The following is a 20672-nucleotide window of genomic DNA, read 5'->3' as shown; positions in this document are numbered from 1 at the left end:
GATATGGCACAGCCTGACAGAACAGCGTGTTATGGATGCTAAATTAACCAGTAATCAGTAGTTCATTAAGCTATACCACCTTCAGAGAGGTCCCCATCTGAAGCCAAAGGCTTCAAGCCAAAATATTTCAATGAATGGAGTTCATCATTTTCTCCTGACCTGCTGAGGGAAACACACACTGACAGTAGGATCTGTTCTCATTTCCCACTCCCTGACCAGCCAGCAGAAAGCAAAGACCTGCACCAGCTCCAAAGGCAGCAGCGATGCCTCCTTCCCAAGGGGGTGGGGTGAGCAAGGAAGCACTTCCCTGTTTCCTGCCCAGGCAGAAGTTCTGCTGGCTGCCAGCTGCCAACACTGCCTTCAGAGCTCAGAATCCCCTCACCTAAAAGTAATTGAGAGATGTTCAGACAGACAGTATCTTTGAAACTGATGGCAGAACACTAATGCTGGAAATACTGATACCTCTAGAAGTAACAGGAATCAAATATAAATTTTTAAATCTGTGTGCTGGTGTATAAATCTACACTTTTCACATTGCTTGTGCAGAAGCAGTAGGATCAATGGATGTGGCTCTGGGCACAGTGCAGATGCTCACACAAGGTACCACTTGATTTCAGCAAGAGCTGCAGAGAACAGTTCCCAATCCCTGGTCCACAAGACTGTCCTCACCACCATGTTAAATCACCCAGCCCTGAAACAAAGAGGTTCTGTGTTCTTCTTTTTAAACTTCTACATGGTTGAATCTTTGTACAAGTTCATTCAACTTCTTTCCTCAGGTAAAACTTCCACTGCAACAACAGAATCTTTATCTGTTGAACACGAGTGAAACAGAAGGAAGGAGTAAAGGAGCTGGTAAAAAATGTTTTCAAAATTTTTAATGTCTTAAAAAGTTGCAGTAGTGGAAAATAATTAAAACAAAAAGAAATTATTTAATCACTAATGCCTTTTCCCTTTACAATATATATATTTTTTAAGAAATAGAACTGTTGTAGGCACCATTTTTATTCCCTTGCACTGCCTTAGAAGACCTTAATGTGTAGAACAAAGCAGAAGAAGCTGCATGGCTCCTAAGAGGAAGATAAAAAAGCTTTGTTTTCTTGATCTACTTAACACTACATGAACCCAGTGTTCCAATAGCTTTTGGTCAGGTAATTCACAAAATATTCCTGTCCAGCCCTGGTAACACTGACAAACAAATCTCTGCTTCATAGCTTCAATACTCTCCAGGCTGGGTTCACCAGTCACCCAGAACCTGGGGCCGCTCTCTGAGTGGTGGCCGTGGATCTGAAAATCAGCGGGTGACAAATGGAGATAAGCAGAAGAGTCGCTGTTTTTGCGGATACATCTTCCGTTCTTCTTGCAGAGAACTTTGCTGCAGAGTTTGGCTGCTGAGGTCACATTAATGACATAATGTCCTAAAGGTCCGTCAATGTACCGCTTCACGGTCAAGCAGCTCTCCTGTGGATAACAGAAGACCACAACACATTTCTCAGCATCTAGCACTATGTCCAAGATTATTACGTCTAAAAAGATGCTAGTACTAAGCTGTTCTTGCCTAAAGTAATCCATTGAGATAGATCTTGTTGGACTTACATACTGAAGTGATCTATTTGTTGTAAATGAGTTTAATTCCATGTGGACGATTAGAAAAGTATTGACTTCTACTTTAGTTTCTATTTGAGTGTCTGGTAGGAACATGTAGTGTGAGAGTAGGGAGGACTCCCAGGAAGCAGAAAGAGAGTTCACATGGTTCGTATTTGAGACTAACTGGTTCCTTAAGTAGAAATTTCTAGTAACTGCTGACTAGACAAAGTGCATGGGACTAACCATTAAGTCACCACTCTGGCCCTGATCATTCCAATACCTTCAGTTTACCAGGAGCCACATAATTTTCATAAACCAGAGCAGAAGTTGCTGCAATTGTAATTGGAAAGTTCAAGTTCAAATCTCCTGGTTCCTCTGCCCAAGTCAGTGGTACTTTGCCAGAGACTTCAGGAGTAGGAGAGCAGACTGCATGAAAAGCAGAGTGGGCACCAAAGCCCAGGTTTAGGAATGGGGGCTATTCCATGCCTCCTGGGACACTCCAGTGCTGCCTCCCATCTCCTCAAGAAGGTTTATTCATGAAAGTCTGAAGAACCTAGGAGAAGTAACTAGGGCTTGTCTTGTGACATTATTTTCCATGTAGCATTTCAACATTAGCAACTGGAGAAAATACCTCACCTCCAGCCTCCATTCCTTCCCAGTCTATCTGGGCAACTGCCGTAGTTACAAAGTAGAACACTGTAAAACAAGCTGTGCTTATATTTGCATGGCTCTTTTTGAAACATGTCTTTCTCCTCACCTGGACTCATTATTCCACTGAGCTACAAATGACCTGCCCAAATCAATGTGCTGTGGAGCAACAGGACTTTTCAGCCTAACAGAATTAATGAGACCTGAAAGCAGTACTGAGCCATCATCCTCTGTTGTTGGCTGATGACACTGACAAAGGTAGATAGGTGCTCTGGAGGGTGTGGTGTCAGACAAGAGGCATTGTGGTGATTCCTAAGAACTGCTGAACTGATATGACTGACCTTTGAGCTGGCATATTGCATGCTGCCCCAGAGAACAACTCCAGCAGCTCCCAAAGCCGCGCTTTCCCCAATGGTATTGACCAGATCCCTCTGAAAAAGAAGGCCAAATTCACACATGAGAAAAACAAATATACAAAAGTAAAATATCACTAGGCTATTAGCATAATTTCTTTTTTTTCCCCAGAGGCAACTTTGGTCCAGAATATACCCATTGATGTGGTATATTCTTCACAACAGAACTGATGCCTTTAGAAGGCTGACTTAGAACAGAGGCTAGACAGAGTTAAGAATAAAGTAGGTGTTTATTGAAAGGCCACCTTGGGCAGTATAAGAGCCTGGCCAGGGCTACACCCAAGATTAATTTAAAAATGGTCACAAAATGGACCATTGGTCACGAGGTCCCACATTTTTATAAGTTTTGGTCCATCTGCACATTGGGGTTAATTGTCCAATCACAACTTCAGGTTATGAAGTCACATCCTTGTTTTCTCTCTTCAGTCCACTGTTGTTTATGCTCTTGGGCCTGAAACTCGTAACAATTATCCTTGCTCTCAAGCTAGAGAAGGAATTGCTCTGTCTGCCTACTCTGTGAAGAGAGCTCACTAACACTTAATATGAAGCTCAAAACTACATACCTAGGCAGCACAGAATATGAAAAATATGAAAGCTAAAACTTAAGGCATCAAAATAACTGTTTAGTTTAGAAAGCTCTTTTGTATCTCTACAAACGTTTGCATAGGTAGCATTCATCAGTGTGCCTACTAAATAATGAAATCTTTATAGTTTATTCACAAGGGTTCCTCCAGCCAAGCTGGTAGAGTAAGAATTTAGTGATCTATTTTATCTACTAGTCTTTGAATGGTTACCAAACCTACCTAGGTAATATTTTTTGGCAAGTGGCAAGTATGACCACACATCGCTGGATCAGTATCTAGTTGCAGTTGATGACTTTAGGCAGGGGTCTAACTCGTGCTGCTTTAGCCATGCCAACAGACTTACAGGGCTGCTGTTTCTACCAGCATGAGTGCCAATGGTCCAAGAAACATATCTTTGAAAAATGAACCTCTCTCCCTGCTACAAGTGCCAAGTGGAGGGGGAAAAAATTAAATGCACACACATTTGTATTTTGATTTAACCATGTCCACTTTTAGAATTGAACCAATAAGGAGCTGAGTTGTGGCAGTAGCAATAATACAGCTCTACCAGAGCAGCCTGAGTGTTGAACAGGAGTCACCAGTGCCTTACCAACAGCATGGCAATGTATCTTGACAGTGTCCTAAAGCCATTCTCTGAGATTATGAATATTATGTCTAGAAAAATGCAATTAAATCTTAAAAAATATGTAGGAAGGAACCCTTTTCCCAAAATTTCAATGCATAATCAACTACACCTAAAACCATTTCTGTATACAATAATTCATTAAAAAGTAATTCCTGATCAATGTTTGTAATGACAGACATTACAACATTTCTCAATTCAACAAAGAAAAAATTCCTTTAAAAAGATACTTATGGTCTTTTAAACAGTCTTTGCAACTCTTTAACTAGAGAAAAATCAAAAATACCAGCCAAATTATCTCAGAATGGTGGTGGCAAATTTAAAAAAGCAAAAGTACAGAAGGGAAGAACCATGTTATTATTAATTACAAAATAATACATTCCTCTGTGTAAGTGGGCCTTCATCATCTGCAACACATTTTATGAAGTTTACCCAGATGAAAAGAGTGGTCTGTGATTCTACATTATTCACATGACGGTTGAGCGATTTTGCACTAACACATTCCAGATTTCATTAAGAAATTAATTAAAACTTATCAGAATAAATATTCAATAAATATTTACCATTGCTGGATGAACTAAGACCTGAGAAAACACTAAAATAAACGTTTTGTAAGGAATACGCTCTGGGAATTAGAGTGCTTGACCAGAAGTCAGAAAATCTTGTTTTTATAACCCCATATTCCACATCTTTCTTTTTTAGTTTTATCAGGTCCACAAAAATATTACAGCACTTCATATCTAATTTGTATGGATATAAAACTGAAACAAAATAATCCTTACATTTCATCCAGGCCTTTAGATGTGTAAAGACCAATGGCACTGATAATTTCACACCTGGGGCACCTTCTCTTCCACTTTCCTGCAATCTAGAATTACCACCTCGACAACACTGAGAAATTCAGCACTTTTCTTGGGCTAAGACCAGAATTTGGAATTTTATTGGAAGGTATGTTTTCCTAGGGATTCTTAAAGGACTCTCACAGCACCTGGACAGGTGCTAAATGCTGGTGAAAACACCAGTTCATCACAAAAATATTGTGTCACAAAAATATTGTCACAAAAATATTGTATAGGACTGCATTGAAACACTTTCCTTGTGCCTTAAATTTCCTCTTTTTGTATTCTTTGGAGCAAAGGTCAAGTGCTAAAGGTCCTTCCCAGAAGAAGAGAGAAATAGAAAGAGTTTAGTCTGATACATAACCCAGAGAAGGCTACCTTCCTCATGAGGTTTCAGACAACATCTCTGTCTGATGCCATTTTACTGTGCACCAGAACAATGAAGGTTCAGAGGAGAAAAAGAGAAATAAGTGGGAAGCTAACTACATTTATGATAAATCTGTGTTAATTACATAACCTGCCCACAAGGAAAGACTGAAGGTTTCTGGCTGCCATTTCCAGGCATAGTTATGTCTTTTATTGAATTAATGTGTCAGGCTCAGTACCTCAAGAGCCATCAACACAGAAGGGCTCTTCCCCAGCTGACCTATAGACAGGAGGTTGCACCCTTGCATTATTTTTGCTCTCTCATTGCTTGTTCTTTTTGGTCTGATGATTCCTTAACTCTTTTCTGGTGCCTGACACAGGGTGCTGGATTCATCCTGAGCAGGTTGGGAAGAGAACAGAGCCAAGAGCTTCTGCACCCGAGGCAGATGCTCTGACCAGCGGAGAGTCATAGAAAGAAGGAGACACCACCCCTACTTCCTTCTCCTCCTCTGCCACAGAGAGGGTTAGAAAATAAAGGTTTCATTCTTCATTTGGGTATTTTGAGAAAAGGAAAGATATGTGCCTCTTCCTAATAGCTGAGCATGGCAAATTTGGACCAGAGATAAGGAGGAGCCTCGAGGAAGAACTGTGTGAGCATGAACTCCACCAGCAGCCTCAGAAACTGTAGTCCTGGTTTTGGGACTGAACCAAGTGTCCCTTCTCACACAGCACAGCTTGGCACTGGTGGGGACTCACTGGCATGGCTCTTCTTTGAGAATGTAATTAAAGTCCCATATGGAAGAAAACATGCAATTTAAATAAAAAAATAGGTATTTTAAATATTAATATCTTAGCATTTATCTAGCTGGTGAATCCTAATTTGATCCTTGTATCAGACTTTGGCAACTTGTATTTGTCCAAATGATTAACAAGTCAACAAAGACTTCCATTTTGATGCTCATTCTTGTTCAAGCTTTTGGGGGAAGTGTGCAACTAACTAAGGTCCTCAAGACTATGCTGGGCCATCCCCAAATGGACACCTGACTTGCAGGGAGGAGGGGGCTCTAGTGTCTATCAATGTTTCTTTGTATTTAGATCACCCAAGTCACTGCACTGGACCTTAAAAGGATAGGAGGTGAACTAAACCATCAGTTTTGGAGCTCGAGATGGATCAAGACAGTCAGTTCTAGTTACATGTTGAGGAAAGAAAAGTAAGTGTATCTGTAACCTTGAAGAGCCTTAGTTTCAGACAAGAGTTTACTGTGTTCAGCAATAGTAGTTCAAGCCTAGCATGGTTGCAGGGGTTGGTCTCTATACACATGCACACCTGGTCATCAGAGAATTCCATCTGCAGGGGAACAACAGGGTTGATATCCATTACTAATAATTTGTCAGTTGTCATCCTGCTTTATTAATGATTCCAGACATCTAGTCAGGAAGCACAGATGCTACTGTGCAACTTCCTTCTCCCACACACTTAGCAGTGAATTGTCTAAGCAGAAAGTTTCTAAATACCCTACAGATGGCAAACTGCTTATACACATTTCTAGCAAATACAAAAACCTTTCATAATGATTTGGATCCTAATTCAGAATCTATAAATTGTTTCCAAGATAAAAAGCAGGATTAATTTCTCAGACATCTTATGCACAACTCACCTGATTTTCAGATGCAGTCAGGGTGAAAGGTACAGCACACACAGCTACAGCATCTGTCTGGGCCTTTCATCTCTTTGAAGGTTTGATAGACCTGTGTCTCTTCCTCAGTGACTCTGACTTACAACCATTTTTTCTGACTCCACTGTGCAATTTCACATAAGCCCTTTGTACAGAAGGGCTTGCACACAAGTCTTGAATGTCAGTAGTGTTTCAGTTGGAATAGAAAGTACAGCTCTTGCACAGCTAAATGGAGCCAGGCTGTGGTTGTCCTGGCCCAGTCCCTGCCAGAGGTCAGGTAACTATCCCATCTGCCTACTGTCTCATTTTCTCTGTGGCCATTTAGCCTGGATGTCATTGTCCTGGGACCTTTCCTTGTCACCTCCATTCATGTTGTTTCTGGAGCTCAGAGGTTTCATGCATTGTTTGTAACTTTGTGAGCATCACTCGGGGGTATGGCATGGGTCAAATGAGAAGCTCCAATCTAGTCTAAAGCCTGAACACACAAAACTGCATTTAAATTATCCCAGTGTCTCCAGGGCTATGAAAGAATACAAGAACATAATTTTCTGGATCATTTCTATGTAGAAGGTTTTTAAATACAGCCCTGCAAGTTCCTGTCAGATCCAAGCTGTTCTCACAGATGATGTGTGTAGTCTGGACACTGTCCCATTAAGCCCTGTCCCATGTTGAGTACCCTGCCCATGCTGTCCTAATTAGAAAATACGTAGTGGTGCATAATCCAAATATGTTTCTCTGGCTATGCAAAGATCTTTTCTAGCTGCAGAGTAATAAAACAATCTTTCAAGCATCCAAAAGTAAATGGCTACATGCTGCAGGCTGGTGAGTTAAAGAATGTAACCTGAGAGGAGCATCACTTCAAATTACCACTGTACTGTTCAGAAAATAGCTTCAGGTGAAACAGTGACTATGTACCACCACAGATTTTGAACTCACACATAACTGGTAACAGCATGCTAGTTTTCATAGCTTACAGTAACATTCATGGTATTTTTATATTGATCAAGGGACTAATTAATTTTATAAAAATGTATTATTACAGACTGCATTGAAGAATTCTTATGTATTTCCTAGCCTGAGTTCTTCAGTGAGGGTGTTCTGGGTGACATCCTGCCTGTACTGACCCCAGTGACTCCTTGCCTTCAGGACTAGACTGGCCTATCTGCCCATGATTTCTGAGTCATCTAGTACCACCTGTGATTTCCACAGAGAAAACACCTCCAGAGAGCTCCTGATTGCTGAAAATGAACCAGACCAAATTCCAATTACTTCTATGTACAATTTACTTCCTAGGGGCAGCCTGAAAGTAACATTTGTTTCCTGGGGTCAGCCTGAAATATTTCTCAGGTTCTCAGGGTTCTGCTGCACCTCCTCATCTCCAGCTCCAGGCTGAAGCCCCCCACAGCCTGTGGTTCACTGGACTGAACTTTTCCTTTTCCCTGCCGCTTCTCTCTCTTTCTCTGTTGGGGTTTGAACCAAGAACTTGTCTCTGGCAGCATTAGAAGGAATCTCCCATGCAGCTTTCCATGAAATAAAGGGAGGGAGCACCCCCATATGCCCTATGTCATCAAGGGATTATTTCTATGAGTTCCCTGTCACAGATTTTCTCCTTTCTCATGGAATTGATAGAAACCAAAGAAAAACTTTTGGCACTTGAGGCAACTATTAGAAAAATGAATAAGTGTCTGTGCGTCCCTATTATGTGCATAAACAAAGTCAGAGCAACAACCATCATTACTTATCCAGAAAGTCTGAGATTTGAACATATATAATTTACCATCAGCTTTGTGGCCACTACATATTTATTGCACTTGATCACTGGTTGATGGAACATTGCATGACTCAAAAACTGGGTTTCTTTAATAAAAGAACTCCACAGTCTAACACTAAATGTTAGATGTGAGAATGTTGTACCTCTGAAAAGTGAGATAGATGGCCAGTGCTCATCATGCAGGAGTTAGGAACTCCAGGACAGATTACTTTACTTGACTAGTTTATTTCTATACTGAATGAATTTTCATTTGCATAAAGAAACAAAAAAGCCTGAGGCTCCTGTCTCATGAAAGTTTATCTTTCCATTGCACTAATTAATTTTAAACTTCACAAAATCTGTCAAGCTCATTTCACAAGCTGCCCTGAAGAATAAAAATATCAGAATGAATTATTTCCTTAAGAAATATATTTCTTTGTACTGTCTTTCTAAACTACCTTCATTAAAAATATACAACACTATCTCACAGAGGTAGACCAAACCACTGCAATCTTAATTTTTGAAAGGCATAGAGTTTTGTGCCATGGCTACAGTACTTCCTCTCAGGGGGCTGCCTTAAATATGAAAAACAAATGCATAAGTGCTTTTATACAGGACAACATATTTTATTTTCTAAGAGGCTATTTCTAATTTCTAAATTTTGAAAGAAGTCTGTCTGCTTACCTCTGTTAAAACATGAAAAGTATAGGCATAAAACGGTCTGGAGTAAACAAACACAGGCAAAACATAGTCATTTCTGGCAATTGAGGCAACACGTATCGCCTCTTTAACCCGATAGTGAACAAATTTTAGTGCATTTGGACTTGACTTCAGTATATAATCCAGGTATACAGAAGGGTAGAGAGCCGTGCTTTCCTTCCACAGCCAGAGCAGGAGGTCATTGCGGAAAGACTCAATGGGTGGGCATTTCCCTGTGTATCTCTGGGGGTGTTCCTTGTAATCGTAATTGTAGCAGTCTGGGTAAAGATAGTAACCCCACAAACCGTTTGGTCTCATATGCTCAGCCAGAAGGATGGTGTTATTCATAAAACTCCTGCCAGCATTTTCAAATTCCTCTTTAGCCACTTTCCTAATTTTGTCCTCTGACCACCGAGGATGCCGTCTCCTAACAATCTCGAGAGATTTATTTCTATAAATGCTTTTATTGCCCCAGTTCCTATCCCACTGGGGCCTCCAGTTTTCCCAGTCAATGACTGCAAGTCCCTGAAATTTCTTCATGGGTATGCAATAGTCAATGTCAGACTTTGCTTTGCTAAGGTGTTTGATAAGGCTTTCGTTCTGGGGCACCCCTCCATTAACGGGATCTCCGTTATCTGAGTAGTAGGGATAGTATCCCAGGTGAGTGTGATAGAAGATTGTCACGTTGGATCCACTCAGAGTCTCATTGATGTTGGATGCAATGTCAAAAACGCCGAGATCCAGGTCCACCTTGTACCGCAGCCTGCACTGCTCGGTTGGCGCGTTCCAGACAACCAGGAAGGGCTTGTGCAGGACCAGAGGGGCCCGTGCTGGTTTCGGCAGGTAAGCATCAGCCAGAGCCAGCAGCACCATCACCACCCACTGCATGACCCCAACAGCCATGGCTTGCTTTGCTGGGGGAAATTGCTATGACGTGCCCTTGAAAACAAAACCAAGGTAAGATGTTAGAGGGACAGCATGGAGGCAGATTTGATGATAAGGGAATGAATGCCTTTTGGTTTGACTTGCTTTTGATAATATCAAACTCAGCACAAAGAGGGAAAAGTGCAAAACTGATCTTGTAAAAGTTAACACTAATTTGAAATGCTTTGAGACTACACTGTCTGGAAGCTTCACTTGCTTTTCACCCGGAGTCCTCAGACAGTTGATTCAGACCTTTCCTTAACATTTCTTTTCTCCCTCATGTCTACAAAACTAGATAATAAAGCAATAACTTAAAATGATGGTATAAAAAAAGAATGTGCACTAATTTGAAATTTCAGCTTCCAAACAAGCTTTGCTGTGGTCAATCTGACTTGCCTAAAAGATCATCACAGCAGGGCTACAGCCTTTACTATCTGTGTATTCAAATGGTCACAACAGGAAAGGTAATTTAAGGGAAAGGCAGACACTTCTACCTTACACAGATTAATGAACACAACTGAGAAACTCTGCAGTTTTCAGGATATGAAATTATTGTTATCCACCCCTGAATTTCATTTTCATTTTCTAAATTAATAGATGCAAGTGTGATAATCAATCTGCAGGCTAGAAGAGGGATACTACTAATGACTTAGTGGTCTAAGCTACTTATTCTGAAGGCAAATTAAATATCTGTATGTTAAAGAAGATAAATTACGTTAAGCAAATCTGAACTAGCTGAAAGAACATGTTGTATATTTGAAAAAGGGGCTACTTTGTAGAAATGAGTGGTGTTCATCTTAATTTTTCCTTTCAGAGTCTGATGTTTTCCCTGATACCCTGGCTTGGGGCTGCAGTACTCTGGGAGCTGTCAGAGATGCAAGGCTGCTGGTGCCCTGGACACATGCCTACTTTGCACCTGATGGGGCAGCTGCTCACCCACTGTCCACAAGTGGCTGCTCCAGAATCTGCCTCTGCTCCAAAATCTGTCTCTGCTCCAGTCTTGTCACCAAGAAACACAACTCAGCTCTGTCCTGTGTTTGTTATTCAGATTTCTTTGCTGATCTTTTTATGATACAGAGATCACTAAAAAGGTTTCTCTATGAATATATATAGCATGAAATAGTTATAATCTCAATTGTTGTTTTCTATCATTCAGCATTTTAGGCACATGTTAAATCACTGCAATCACTGTGTGTACTGCAGGTTTAATTCATGCACCAGGCACATGAATTTTAAATGTCCTGACACTGGATGTTTCCCTTCCGTTTTAGTGATTTCTTTCCTTGCCTGTAAAGTCTAGCTTTACTTGTGCTCGGTATTTCCTCAGTTAACATCGGTTAATCGCTAAATTCCTCTTCAAGACTAAAGGAGCTTTCCCCTGTTTGAAAATGTTTGCTCTAATAGTTACTTAAACCAGGATTTCTTCCTCTGTCATTTGTCATCCTCCATGCCATTCTTCCATCCTTTGGGTTTGAAGGATCTTTTCCTGTCTGACACTGCTCTCCTACTTTTCTACCTTTCCCTTAAACTCTACTTTGTCCTTATGTCTCCTACAGAACAGCCCTTCTCTATCCTCAGTTTTGTGTTTTTCCATCCCCAATCCCAGAAAAGCACTGAGTTCCTTCACCTGTGGTCTGATATGAGAGCACCTTCCCAAGATGAGAAGGAAGCAATTTGCATGAAACAGTGGCTGGGGCAAGGAGTGAAGGGCAGGACTGCAAGAAGCCAAAATGCAGGATTCCCCAGGAGCAAGACCTCACTACCAAACTAGAGAGTTATGCTCCGTTGTTTCCTTACCCTCTCTGGATGCTTTTGTAGACATAAATATAGATTTAGCACCCAAGTTTTAAATTTTTGTTCATAATCCTCTAGATCCTATTAAGGACAACATCCTTGGGTGAAATGGCCCATTGCCACCAAGCCAACACTTAAAAGCCTGCCTGCTGAAAAAGGATGGAAGGTTATTTTCACTCCATTGATATGTTGGAAGGAATTTTTATGCTTGCAGCTGGTATTTTTTTCTCCATTTTCCTGCACTCTTGCATAATCATCTAAGTAATGACATGGTCTGAGAAAAACAAACAAACAAGCAAACAAACAAGACACAAAAACTGCCTTTCCCTTCCTGTTTTATACAAACTGAGGAATGCACCACAGTACTCTGCATTTCCTCTTTGACGCATCAAATGATCTTACTACACTGGTAAGTGATTTTTCATGGTTTGGACTGGATTGCTTTCCAGTACATGTGAACAAATCCATTAAGATAAACACTGGTTTTCTCAAGAAGTGGTAGCTCAGATGAAATGGAAGAGCACCAGGAAAAAGGAGAAGAAGTTTAGTGAATTTCTGTGTAAGAAAAGATCTAGGAAAAGATCCCAGCTTCCTATTCCCACAATCCAAATGCTGGATTGTTCAGCCTTGTGTTATTATGTACATATAATTAGACCATTTTGTTAGATAATGATGACTAATACAGTACAGTTCTTGTTTAGATCTGAGAGCCCTAAACATTAGAACATTGAAGATAATAAATCATAACAGAGTTAGATCATGAGATAATATTGCAGGGTAATTTTAAGGTTTTTTTGCTGAATTTAGTAATTTTGGGCAATTCTTAGTGCCTGACAAGATTTTAAAGTCCCTGACAAGACTTTAAATAACAGAGTAGTTGAAGTTGGAAGGGACATCTGCAGGTCATCTGGCTCACCCCCAGAGCTAGTCATTCAGGACAAAACATCACAAGTGACAAAATGAAAATGTTTATCTCAAGAAATGTCAAATAATTCTCTAGATATGGATTGACCAAATCTTGGAAATTCCAAAGAAAGGTGAACATGTTGCTGAACTCTAGACATGCAGATTTCTGCACCTGCAATCCACAAAAAATCCCACAGAAAAGGGGCAGAAATCTGTCTAATCCTGCTCAAGCTGTTTAGAAGTCAGCACCTGGTCAATGACAGTCATTCAGGATCCTCTAGTGAATACTTGATACCTCTGAAAGTTGCTATAAATTCCTTATTTAAAGCTATATGGAATTAGCCACCCAGCTATCTCTATTAATCTAATTAAGATGGCAAGTGCACAGATAACGTACCTACCTTTTAGATGGCTAAAGAATCTCACTGCAATTAAAGCACTGCATTTCCTTGCAAAGCACCTCACTTTTTGTGCTACCTTTTATTCCACACAGGAGATATTACCATACACACAGTTCCTGAAAAGGGAGATAATTAGAAGAAAAAAATCATCATTTGAAGAAGTTCCAATACAGTTGCATTAATCTGCAATTAATTCTGATGTTATTTGCAGATGGGAATTTAATTACAGATACTTTTTCTTTAAAAAGTCTTCTAAAGGCAAGGGGAACAAGTTTTCAAAGAAGCAGACAAGCCTGTAGTTCTGAGTGATGAGAAAAAAAAATATCTGTTGTTTCACAAATGCATGAAGGAACCTCTAAACAAGAACAAAACATCTTTTATTACAATTTCCATTGCTCTGTCTTTGGACTTTGTCCTCTTTACTCTCATGCATGGGCACTAATTGGACTGCTTTAATCCCTGTTTTTAATGAGCACAGACAATAACGATTCGTCCCTGAAGCTCATTATCAACTGTGGTTCAAATTCTCCTTTTTTATCTTTTTTTTTTTTAATTCAATGACACATTATCATGGTCAGTTTAGCTTCCCAAACATGCAGATAGCTTTCTGTGGCACTACAGTGTTTTCAGAGTAGAATATGCTCTCAGAGTTTCTGCTCTATATTCTAAAAACAAAAAATGAGTTCTTCATAAGTGAATGAAATGGGGTCTGATCACAAATCTAGCAGAGTTGATGAGGTTTCTTTTATAGTGTTCAGGAAATTCTGGATCAGTTTTCACTGTGCAATAAAACACGTAGTTTTCTATTTTTCTCAGTTTCTGTTATGCAGTTTAGGATGAAGCAGGTTATGGCTGGACTTCAATGTATCATTTAATAAGTTTGAATTTGCCATTTCTTGAATACAAAAGATCAGTTAATTTCTGCATATTCCTCTCATGATTTTTGTTAAAATTGCAAACATATCCCATGCAACTGCTGTTAACTTAGTCCAATCTGTACTCAGCTGTGTTTATTACTCAGAATTCCACTCTATTTTGATTTCCAAACAGTTGAAAACAACTGAACTAGACATCTTAATTGCACACCTTGATTACAAAATATACCACTTAAATTCATAAAAATATAGACTCTTATGCTAAAGAAACCTATTTGCACACCATGCATTCCAACACAGATCAATGTTGTTTTCTAGATGGACAGTCCTTCTTCTCTAATGGTTTTTATTGATTATCCCAGCATTTTTTGCACTGCAACACATGACATTTCAGCTGCTGCATATTATGATTTTTATGTTGGTCATATAACCAGACAACATAACTTCACAACAGCCAGCAAATTCATCCTCTCATTTTATCCTCATCTATGTGCTGACTTGAAGTATAGTCCACACAATTAGCTATGACAGATTGGTTTAATCTGTGAAGTATTGTTATACTGCACATCTGTCATGGAACTCAATAATTACTTCAAAATTCAGAAACAAACTTTAAAAAAAATATAAAAGCTGTAGTTCCTATGGCAACAGACACTTATGACATCCTCATAAGCAGTATGTGATCAACAAAATTTAAAATCCAGGATAGGAAAGAGTACAATTAATTCACAGAGGAAAGGTAATTTTTCAAAAAAAAAAAAAAAAGGTAATGTTTTGTGATCTAAACCAAGTTTACAACATTTTCCCAAGTTTGTTTCAGCCTCTCATATGTGCTATTGCCTCCTATCTTGCAGCTGCTGAGCATACTTCACACTTTGTTTCATGGTAAACATATTCATTTTAACTAGTATTTCTCATATTTGTAGGAAATTATTTTTCTAGGAAAAGAAAAAAAATCTGATGCCAAAAATGGAAAAAATGAAACTGAATTGTTTGAATTTTACCAAGGAATATATAAAATTGGCAGCTAGAAGTGTCCTTTTTTGAATGTAGACTGACCTAATTTGGTGTAGAAGTTTCTTATGGCTAATAAATACAAACATTTCAACTGTATTTAAGGGGTTTTTTTTGTCACACAATCACATTTCAAAGTTGCTTGCAAATAATTTGGAAAATCTTGTGCATGAATACATTATTCTCTATGAGGTATAATTTATATGCATATCATATGAATTTACAGTGTGTTTATCTACCCATGTTTGTCTATTTCTCTGTCTTAGGAAACACAGGAGTGAACAAATCTGTCCAGCCTGCCTCTGTTTTGGTCTCACTCTGTTGTTATTATTCTGCTTGAAAATTATGCTAAAAGTCTCACTTTTCCTGTTTTTATTGAATAATGGCTTGCATTAGTAACGTGGAAAAATGGACAGAGAATACCATCTTAACAGAAGTATTCTATCCTGAAACCTTCTGTGGTCCAAAATGTAAAACTGCATTAGAGAGAGATTAAGCACCCACTGTACCCTCCCAACTACCATTTTTTAGTCTCTTGACTCACATACCTTTGTTATTCTCCAGTTATATTTCTCAGATTGGATCCCAAGTTAAAAAGTGAATTTAAAAGTGAACAGGACAGTAACATCCTGAGGAGAAGGACCTGGGGGTGTTGGTGGATGAGAAGCTCAACATGACCCAGCACCCTGTGTTTGCAGCCCAGAAAGCCAACCACACCCAGGGCTGCATGAAGAGAATAATGACCTGCAGTCAGAGGAGCTGGTTCTGCCTCTCTGCTCTGTCCCTGTGAGACCCCACCTGGAATGCTGCAGCCAGCTCCAGGAACCCCAATATAAGAGGGACATGGATTTGTCCCAGTGTATCCAGAAGGGGGTTATGAAGATGCTCAGATAATCAGAGCATCTCCTATAAAGACAAGCTGAGAGATTTGGGGTTGTTCTGCCTGGAGAACAGAAGGCTCTGGGGTGACCTGAGAGCAGCCTCCTGGTACGTAATGGGTGCCTACAAGGGAGATGGAGAACTTTTTACAAGAGAATGTAGTGAAAGAACATGGGGGAATGGCTTCAAACTGAAAGACAGTAAGATTAGATTAGATGCAGGGAACAAATTCTTCACTGTGAAGGTGGTGAGGCTCTGGAACAGGTTGCCCAGAGAAGCTGTGGGTGTCCCATCCCTGGAAATGTTCAAGGCCAGGTTGGATGTGGCTTTGATCTAGTGATCAGTGACCTGATCTAGTGGGTGGCAGCCCTGCCCGTGACAGGAGGGTTGGAAGTGGATGATATTTAAGGTCTTTTCCAACCCAAACCATTCTATAATTCTGTGATTCAATGATTCTATGTTTGTTATCTTCCATAAAGATCAAAGTTCAGAAATGAACGTATGATTGACATATTACGGTTCACTTCCAATACCAGGGAAGAGCATAAATACCAGGTAGCAAAGCATGGAGTAGCATCTCTTTATTTTCATGCAAAATGCATGAAAAGAAGTTCAAAGACCAAGGACAAGGGGATTCAAGCATATGCTATCTTTGCTGACGTTTTTGTGAACTGTGGATTATTCTTGTAAAAGCAAGCGGAAAATGCCAGAGGACATTCTTTGGTGCGTATCACAGATTTACAGTAAATCATTTTTGGGGCAGAGTTTTGCTTAGGCATTTCCTGTTTAGTTTTATTCGTTCTGTTATGTGCAGCTGGTGTCATGCCTTAAACTGAGAGAAAAGGCTGCAAGGAAGCATGGAAATCAACTGGAGCAAACTGCTATTGACAAAATATTGCTCCCATGGAGCCTGAAATCATTCTATTAAGAATAACCATTTTAGTATTTCCTATGACTTTGTCTATCCTCATCTACCTGTAAATCCTTTGTCTCTAGCTCTTAGAGGCCAGACTGTTACATGCTCATGCACATTGCTTCTTATGCCAAGCTGTTTCATTAGTACCAGCAGGATTGAGGGCTACTCAGCACATTGACAGAGGGAAAATAAAGATGCAGGTCATAATTCCCAGTATTATTCTAGTTAAAAGATTGTGCTGTCATTTTAAATCACTGCAGATTATTGATGACACTTTGAATACCAGAGGAAGATAAAGTAATATGGTTTAAATCTGTCTCAGGGAGATTAAATTTATATGTGCCACAAACAATTTTTCAATTAGTGAAGGATTGAGTAAAAGAAGTATTTTGTGGGTGGAAGAAACCACTCAACATCTGGAATATTATACCATTTTCTTTATCAAATATATGAATTTAGCTTGCATCTAATACATTAATCCCTGTTCTAATTTTTTTATGTAAAAGCCTGATGCATTGTTATTTTCAATTCCAGTCCATCTACTTCTATTGCATTATAAACTGAAGACAAAAGTATTCTAGGAAAAAAATACTCCAATATTAAAAGTTGCAAAATTTATGTCAAAAGCATGAACTTTTACATTCAATTTAATATTTATTTCTTCTCCATATGCAAAGAATAAAAGGGAAAAATAAATTGGTGGGTTATACCTTTTAGAAGAGCCATATTGATTATCAGAGCTGTTAAAGCCTTAATTCCCTGAATAATTAAGACTAATGTCCTTAGCATTGTTCAGTACACTCTTCTGTCTCTGACCTTCAATGGGTGAAAATTAAAGTGGTGGTGCCAACCACCCGCATTCTGCAAAGAAGTTCTCACTTTTTATAGATTTTCCTTCTCATTTTATTACTAAATATTCTTAACCGAAGACCATGAACATTAATTGGCACTAATAGAATACATCCTGCCTTCTGGCATGGAATTTTAATGGCTTATAAGAATGTATGAATGAGTAACACTGTATGATAAATAATACATGAGTTTACATTGTTGCAAAGCATTTAAAATAGTTTAGCTTCTTTCACACCATCTGCTAAATTCACACATTCATTTTCTGAAAGGTTTATTGTTATTAGAGGCACTTATAAGAGAGAAAATTAAGTCAAATTGATAACAGAGAGAATGCCTACAATCAGGCCTTGGCTTATTCTTGAGAAAATGCTCTAAGCTAAATTAACTTCACTTCACAAAAAGATAAATTATGCTTTCAGATAGTGTAATTCAAGAAAATTCAATTGAAATTAATTGAGGGGTATAAATTTGGAAATATTCCAGTTGAATTCATGGAGTTATTAAGCATTTATAATCTTGTGAGAGGAAAAATGTACCTTTAGTCAGTTAAAAAATCCTAATATGTTGGCAAACTCTTAAAACATTTGTGTATTTCCACTGTAAATCTCTGCTTGCAGTAAATAATTACTGTTCTTTGGGAAATACAAAAGGGAATCTTACACTTTGGCAACAGAAACTCAAGACAATTTGGAAGATATGCATAAAGTGTTTGAGGTGAAATTAACTCTACACTTTATTTGCATGCCAATAGACAGCTTAGTTTGTTGTCTACATTGTTTCAAATAAATGAATTTAAAATACCTCTAGCTCTACAAAAACCCAGCATAATACATTGACACAAATCATTAATGAATAAACTCATTTTCAAACAAGGAACTGCATCCTGCATCTTCTTTTGGGCTCCTCTTGAGACTATTTTAAAACACACTGTTCATAGGTGTGACTGCCATTTTGAAACAATTTCCCTAAATGCTTTTCTTCTAATGAAAGAAATATTTTTTTATTATTCATATGGGATTAAATACTCAAACAGCATACCATTAGCTGTCCTCTGGGTGAGCAGTGTTGCACGCACAGCCCAGTGCATTTAAGAGCTAAATTGATAAATCGGATTCTTAAATATCCTTGAAGTCAAAACATTACTCTTTTTTTTGAAATGTGAATTTTATTCACAAACAGCATGTCAGTATCAGTTTTCTAACCCAAAATTGCTTACAATTACATATTGCAGTTACATATTGGAGTGTTATAGGTAAAAATACAAACCAACAAATAAAATGCAATCTAGAATTGACATGATACAGAATACAATAGAGAAATCCTTCCTAAGTGGTAGACTGCAAGCAGAAGCAAAAACTTTGTCTTTACTGGTTGTTAATTAAGTAAATAACATGGCACTTACCTCCGTAAAATCAATGAATAGCAGAAAACTTTGCTGAAACAATTTACAACAGCTGATGTGTTTGTCCCAGGAATGTGCTCCTCCTAATGAGTGGGCTTTTAACTAATGAGAAACTGAGGGCATTTGAAGATGAGAGTAGAATTTTACCTAAGCACGCATCATATAATTGTAAAATGAGTAAATAAATTCATTTAAAAGGTAGATATATTGCTTGTAAGCATCTGGGGCCTTTTTGTAATAATTTTGTATCGCCTGCTTTTATGACCTGGTATGGGATCAACCAGACTGGTGTTTGAGAGGAATTGCATTTTGAGAGTTACACACTGGACTCAGCAGCGACAGGCATTAGCAGAAGGGACATCTAGGTCACTGCAGCATGGGGAGAAACAGGGATGCTGGGAAAACCAAGCAAACAAAATATCTCACAAAGAGTTATTTTAAAAACTGGCTGGGTGGCTGAGTCCAAAGATTGGTGGTGAATGGACTCAAATCCAGTTGGCAGCTAGTCACTAGTGGTGTTCCTCAGGGATGATTTTTCCAAACTCATTCCATGTTTCTATCATTTGTTCATAATCCTCCCTAAAACTAAATATGAAATGCTCAGTCTTTGCTATTCCTTGAACAGGACACATGGAAGCGGATCCCAGGGACCACCATTTCCTGATCCCAGTGTCTGCATGCCATGGGATGATGTGAGTGAACAAAGAAGGGCACAAGGGACCAGTGATATCACAGTAAAGAGGCTTTTAAAGTGGGCCAGCATGACAACACCTACACGCCACCACCATGACCAGTCAAACCCCCACCAGATGTATAGGGATGGATAGAAAGAGTCTCTATGTACAGAGCTAGGGACTAGCTAGATGGTCCAAGGCATTTGTGTAACCTAAAAATGCAGACTAAGAGGTCTAAAATGTCCATATCCCCATGTGGGAACTGGAAGTGTAAAAGAAGGAAACCCTGGGTTTCCTTATCTTGTCAAGCATGACAGCTGCCGTTTAAGTATTAAACTAGAAACAAATACAGGAAACAAGTACAAAGAGTTATTGGAACAACTACAGATATTCTTGTTATTGCTGTTGCCACTTTTGTCTCCAAATCTGGAGAGCTATTTGGATTAGATAGGAAACAAGTAGCTCCCTGAGCCTTGGAAAAAATAAAGGCAAGTTTCCTATGGGCCTGTGTTTCATCCTTGATTGAACTCCAAACTAAGGTTTCCCAAGGCTAAGGCATGTACAGAAGATCTCTCCTGCACTGGTTCTCCGGCTTGCAGCATGACTCCCTTTTTTCTTGCCTTTTACTCAGCAGGCTGTTTCCATCCATGAGTTGGTTTCTGAGATGGTGTGTGAAGCCTGAGCCTCTCTCAAGTGTCTGGCTGATACTTGCTGTCAGGAAGGGCCGTGCACTTGCAGACAGACAAACAGACAGGGTTTTGCTCATATCTGTATGGTCAGCGAGGGCTTAAAGATCCCTCCAACAATGGGAAATGCTGAAATAATTTCTGATTGCTGACCCAATATCATCAGCA

At 39.1% G+C, this 20672-nt stretch overlaps 1 protein-coding gene across 1 annotated transcript; it reads right to left on the bottom strand.

Annotated features, from left to right (window-relative positions):
- Window positions 1-1029: 1029 nt before the first annotated feature.
- LOC102114472 (hyaluronidase 4) lies at window positions 1030-19250 on the bottom strand. Its single transcript, XM_088055246.1, has 5 exons — window positions 19145-19250; window positions 13207-13322; window positions 9167-10120; window positions 2574-2663; window positions 1030-1458 (listed from the first exon to the last, which is right to left on the bottom strand). The coding sequence occupies exons 3-5, from the start codon at window positions 10082-10084 to the stop codon at window positions 1030-1032; spliced, it is 1437 nt and encodes a 478-aa protein (XP_087911372.1). The 5' UTR covers window positions 10085-10120; window positions 13207-13322; window positions 19145-19250.
- Between the last annotated feature and the right edge of the window lie 1422 nt (window positions 19251-20672).

Source organism: Pseudopodoces humilis, chromosome 5 (assembly GCF_049639895.1).
Source record: "Pseudopodoces humilis isolate 2021_Gansu_Grassland_sample_001 chromosome 5, ASM4963989v1, whole genome shotgun sequence".
NCBI classification, from domain to species: domain Eukaryota; kingdom Metazoa; phylum Chordata; class Aves; order Passeriformes; family Paridae; genus Pseudopodoces; species Pseudopodoces humilis.
The sequence above is the reverse complement of the archived record's forward strand: the minus strand, read 5'-3'. Positions and strand labels throughout refer to the sequence as shown.